The 5,423-nt window shown below is 37.8% G+C and overlaps 1 protein-coding gene across 1 annotated transcript; it reads right to left on the minus strand.

The window, feature by feature from the left end:
* Window positions 1-3,260: 3,260 nt before the first annotated feature.
* Window positions 3,261-3,878, minus strand: LOC143857592 (UPF0481 protein At3g47200-like). The gene has a single exon (XM_077368056.1). It carries the CDS (start codon window positions 3,876-3,878, stop codon window positions 3,261-3,263), a length of 618 nt encoding a protein of 205 aa, XP_077224171.1.
* Window positions 3,879-5,423: the final 1,545 nt, after the last annotated feature.

Genomic DNA, 5,423 nt, shown 5'->3' on the forward strand with positions numbered 1-5,423 from the left:
GTTGGAGACTTGTTGGATTCTAACGAACAACCAGGAACAGTATATCTTATGCCCGCAACGCTGTTAAATAGAGATGCCAAAGTGGAGTTTGAAGTAAGCGAAAAAAACAGCCTCAGTGGATTTGCATTCGACAAAGAGAAAGGAATCCTTAACCTCCCATTGATCAACATCTATGATTGTTCTCCGTCCTTACTCCTCAATCTCGTAGCCTTTGAACATCTTCATACAGGGATAAGCCACCATGTCAGTTTTTATGTTTTCTACATTGACGGACTCATCCTATCAATCCAGGATGTGGACTTGCTGAAGCGTGAAGGTATCATTACTAATGATAAAACTTATGACGAGATCGTGAGGCTCATTCAAAAGGTCAATCATGACATGGGGTTCATCCCAAAGTTTACATTGTTCCATGTGATTAACCCCTTGAACGAATATTACCACAAGCGAACGAGAAAGTGGGAGAAACGATTTCGCAAGTGGCGTTCCAACTTCAGGGAAATGTACTTTGATAGCCCTTGGAGTTTGATCGCCCTTCTCGCAGCAGTTCTCCTTTTGGTTCTCACAGTGTTACAAACTGTTTACGCAATTCTCTCTAACTACAAATCTAAATGACACTCTCCAAACCCACCTTTCTGTGATGCTTTCGTTCTGTTTTTTCTTCTTATTTTAAACAAGATTCAAGTGTTTTGTATAAGTGTGTATGGTGATTGAATCCATTTATAACTTCAATGACTAATGAGGAAAAGTGTTTACTTTCACTGTAAATGAATGGTTTAAAGCTCGTTTAAGTCGATTGGAGCAGACCCTATGCAAAGTTTGAACTTTTTTTCCCTTGGAATATTAGTTTTTTCTTTTGAAATGTTGATGATAAGTTTCTTGATTTATTAGGATTATATTTCCCAAGGTAAGTAGGGTTAGCATCTTTCTGTCTTTTCTCTCCGTTAGGATTAGTGTCTTGTTTTATCTTTAGTCCGTAGGAAGCGGGAAGTTTTAGGAGTTATTTTTTTATTGGTTGCATTCTATTTTTGACCGGACGTTTTTAGTATTAGTTTGGGTTTGGTCTATTAATGGTAGTTGTAATTGCTAGGATTCTAAGTTTTGCTTTAAATACATGATGTAAAGACGTTAAAGCCATTATTGGAATATAATTAGAGATGTTTTTGTCTCTCTATTTCTCTATCTCTTTCTTCTTGTCTCTCTTTTTCCTAGTGGATTCTAGGATTATCGCTCTTCCCTAGTGGATTTTAGTGCATATTTTAGACTATACGCACGCTTCAGCATCAATTTTTCGTTTGATCCACAGCGTCACAACCTCAAAAAGAACGATTCTTGAATTTGCCAAAATATTTTAATCGATTCTCAAATTTTAATCTTTTACATAACAAAATGATTATATCTATTAAGATATTGAAAATTTAATACGTTAAGTAAATATAATATTTTACTTCCATTTAAGAAACAATTAAGATGGGTAAGACTCAAAACATGCGCTATTTGAAAAGTTATGGTAGTAGCACTAAGAAAACTGATAAAAGAAATCTGTAAGGTCATGTTTCACAGTCACACTTTTTTTTCGATAAAATATTAGTTTTTGAAGTGGTGATAGAGAGCTAGGGAGGTTGAGTGAAGAGTAGGGAGGGTAGGGAGGGGGAGAGGATGAGGGTGAGAAAAGGCTGATCCTCACCTTTTCTCACGCTCTCCTCACTACTCTTTCCTTCCCTCACCCTCCCTAGCCCTCTTACACCGCCTGATAAGCTAAAATTCTGCGGAAAAAAAATTCATAGCAAGCCAAACATGGTCAAAGTGTCTTAGTGTCTTAGTGACACGGGTACTTTGCCCATTTAGAAGAATCCATGTAACATGGTCAATGTGATTCGTCAGTTCATGCATTCTCTTGGGGGGGCACATCTAAGAGGCTTTTATGTTATGCATGCAGATACATAATCTATGGATAAATGTGTCCCCCCAAGAGAATGCATGAACTGACGAATCACATTGATCATGTTACATGGATTCTTCTAAATGGGCAAAGTACCCGTGTCACTAAGACACTAAGACACTTTGACCATGTTTGGCTTGCCATGAATTTTTTTTCCGCAGAATTTTAGCTTATCAGGCGGTGTAAGAGGGCTAGGGAGGGTGAGGGAAGGAAAGAGTAGTGAGGAGAGCGTGAGAAAAGGTGAGGATCAGCCTTTTCTCACCCTCACCCTCATCCTCTCCCCCTCCCTACCCTCCCTACTCTTCACTCAACCTCCCTAGCTCTCTATCACCACTTCAAAAACTAATATTTTATCGAAAAAAAAGTGTGACTGTGAAACATGACCTTACAGATTTCTTTTATCAGTTTTCTTAGTGCTACTACCATAACTTTTCAAATAGCGCATGTTTTGAGTCTTACCCATCTTAATTGTTTCTTAAATGGAAGTAAAATATTATATTTACTTAATGTATTAAATTTTCAATATCTTAATAGATATAATCATTTTGTTATGTAAAAGATTAAAATTTGAGAATCGATTAAAATATTTTGGCAAATTCAAGAATCGTTCTTTTTGAGGTTGTGACGCTGCGGATCAAACGAAAAATTGATGCTGAAGCGTGCGTATAGTCTAAAATATGCACTAAAATCCACTAGGGAAGAGCGATAATCCTAGAATCCACTAGGAAAAAGAGAGACAAGAAGAAAGAGATAGAGAAATAGAGAGACAAAAACATCTCTAATTATATTCCAATAATGGCTTTAACGTCTTTACATCATGTATTTAAAGCAAAACTTAGAATCCTAGCAATTACAACTACCATTAATAGACCAAACCCAAACTAATACTAAAAACGTCCGGTCAAAAATAGAATGCAACCAATAAAAAAATAACTCCTAAAACTTCCCGCTTCCTACGGACTAAAGATAAAACAAGACACTAATCCTAACGGAGAGAAAAGACAGAAAGATGCTAACCCTACTTACCTTGGGAAATATAATCCTAATAAATCAAGAAACTTATCATCAACATTTCAAAAGAAAAAACTAATATTCCAAGGGAAAAAAAGTTCAAGCTTTGCATAGGGTCTGCTCCAATCGACTTAAACGAGCTTTAAACCATTCATTTACAGTGAAAGTAAACACTTTTCCTCATTAGTCATTGAAGTTATAAATGGATTCAATCACCATACACACTTATACAAAACACTTGAATCTTGTTTAAAATAAGAAGAAAAAACAGAACGAAAGCATCACAGAAAGGTGGGTTTGGAGAGTGTCATTTAGATTTGTAGTTAGAGAGAATTGCGTAAACAGTTTGTAACACTGTGAGAACCAAAAGGAGAACTGCTGCGAGAAGGGCGATCAAACTCCAAGGGCTATCAAAGTACATTTCCCTGAAGTTGGAACGCCACTTGCGAAATCGTTTCTCCCACTTTCTCGTTCGCTTGTGGTAATATTCGTTCAAGGGGTTAATCACATGGAACAATGTAAACTTTGGGATGAACCCCATGTCATGATTGACCTTTTGAATGAGCCTCACGATCTCGTCATAAGTTTTATCATTAGTAATGATACCTTCACGCTTCAGCAAGTCCACATCCTGGATTGATAGGATGAGTCCGTCAATGTAGAAAACATAAAAACTGACATGGTGGCTTATCCCTGTATGAAGATGTTCAAAGGCTACGAGATTGAGGAGTAAGGACGGAGAACAATCATAGATGTTGATCAATGGGAGGTTAAGGATTCCTTTCTCTTTGTCGAATGCAAATCCACTGAGGCTGTTTTTTTCGCTTACTTCAAACTCCACTTTGGCATCTCTATTTAACAGCGTTGCGGGCATAAGATATACTGTTCCTGGTTGTTCGTTAGAATCCAACAAGTCTCCAACCATGCACTTCCAAGCAAGGGCCAACATGTGCATGAAAGTGTTGGAACCCAAGTCCGTTCTATCATCGACTTGGAAGACAAAAATATTTACTATATGAAAGAAGTTTACCACGAGATCATTTATATACTTGCTACTCTGCACATTCAAGTTAGAAATATGGGTGAAACACGATAAATGAAAATAATAGCGAGAAATTACACACAAAATATTTACTATATTGTCTTTAATCACGTTTGGAGGTCGGCAAACAAAAAGGCGGATGTGTTAGCCAAGCAGGGAGTTGGGAGGGAGAGTATTCTCTGGTTCGATCATCTTCCCCCGTAATATAATTTTGTTATTTTTGTTGTATCTTTCGTCTTCTTTCTTGTTTTTGTTCTCTGGGGTTGTCCCTTCTCGGGTGCTCCCTTGTCATTTACTACAAATCAATACAAATCGCTATTTCAAAAAAGAAAAGAAGATGGAACGGAGGTCAGATAAGATGGGTGTGAAAATGGGTGTCCTCATCTTGTCATAAATAGGTGGGTGAGAGGGATAAAGAGGGAAGTGGGTTGTTGGAGAAATAAAGGTGGTTTACTAATCGTACATGGAGGGTGGGAGGGGGGCGCCAGGGGGGGGGGGAGAGAGAGAGAGAGAGAGAGACGTTTATGGGTACATTGAGGAGTAAGGACTCAGTATCATAGATGTTGATCAATGGGAGGTTAAGCATTCCTCTCTCTTTGTCGAAGGCAAATCCATCGTTGCATTCCTAGCAAGGGCCAACATGTGCATGAAGGTGTTGGCACCCAAGTCCGTTCTATCATCGACTTCGAAGACAAAAGCATTTACTCTACGAAAGAAGTTTACCACGAGATCATTTATATGCTCGGTACTCTGCACGTTCAAGTTAGAAATATGGGTGAAACACAATAAATGAAAATAATAGCAAGAAATTACACACAAATCACCCAGTTTCAAAATTTATCAACTAAAATCCACTAATGTTTTTGTGGATTACTAAAATTAAAAGCCTTTTGCCATAAATAATTTAATAATGCTTTCTCTACTTATTTGTTTTCTTAACAAGATTATTAACATTATTAATATGGCATTTTTTCAGTTGTCAAGTACCAGCTAATAATCTTCATTGTTAACGAGGCGAATTTATTACTGTCCTATGGTGCTCGTGCGTTCATGTACGTTATGAGGGTACAACATAGGTGCCTCCCTTGATATTTGATCAAACGAAAACCTCCGAGATAGTCAACTATCGCAGGATCAAATATCAAGAGTGGAACGTGCATGAATGCTCGAACACCGTATAAAACTCTCTCTACATGTGTGTGTATATGCATTCACATGTGTGTGTCTACAGATACACACTCCCCGACTCAAAAAGCTTCTGCCTACACATTCGTGCACCTTCTATCTAAATCATCCGCAATGGCTCCTTATTTCTTGCTCGAGCTTAACTGTCGCTACAAGGCTGTGGGTCTCTTTCTTAGTTATATGGTTAAGGCTCTTTCCTGTCGTCAAGGTTTTGATCTTTGAACCAAGCATAGAAATTTTCGA

The sequence above is a fragment of the Tasmannia lanceolata genome, unplaced genomic scaffold (genome assembly GCF_043159265.1).
Source record: "Tasmannia lanceolata isolate RefF3 unplaced genomic scaffold, GAP_Taslan_0.1 ptg000025l, whole genome shotgun sequence".
Taxonomy (NCBI): domain Eukaryota; kingdom Viridiplantae; phylum Streptophyta; class Magnoliopsida; order Canellales; family Winteraceae; genus Tasmannia; species Tasmannia lanceolata.

Coding starts and splice junctions, on each gene's coding strand:
- LOC143857592 (XM_077368056.1), bottom strand. CDS start 3,878: ATGGTTGGAGACTTGTTGGATTCTAACGAACAACCAGGAACAGTATAT.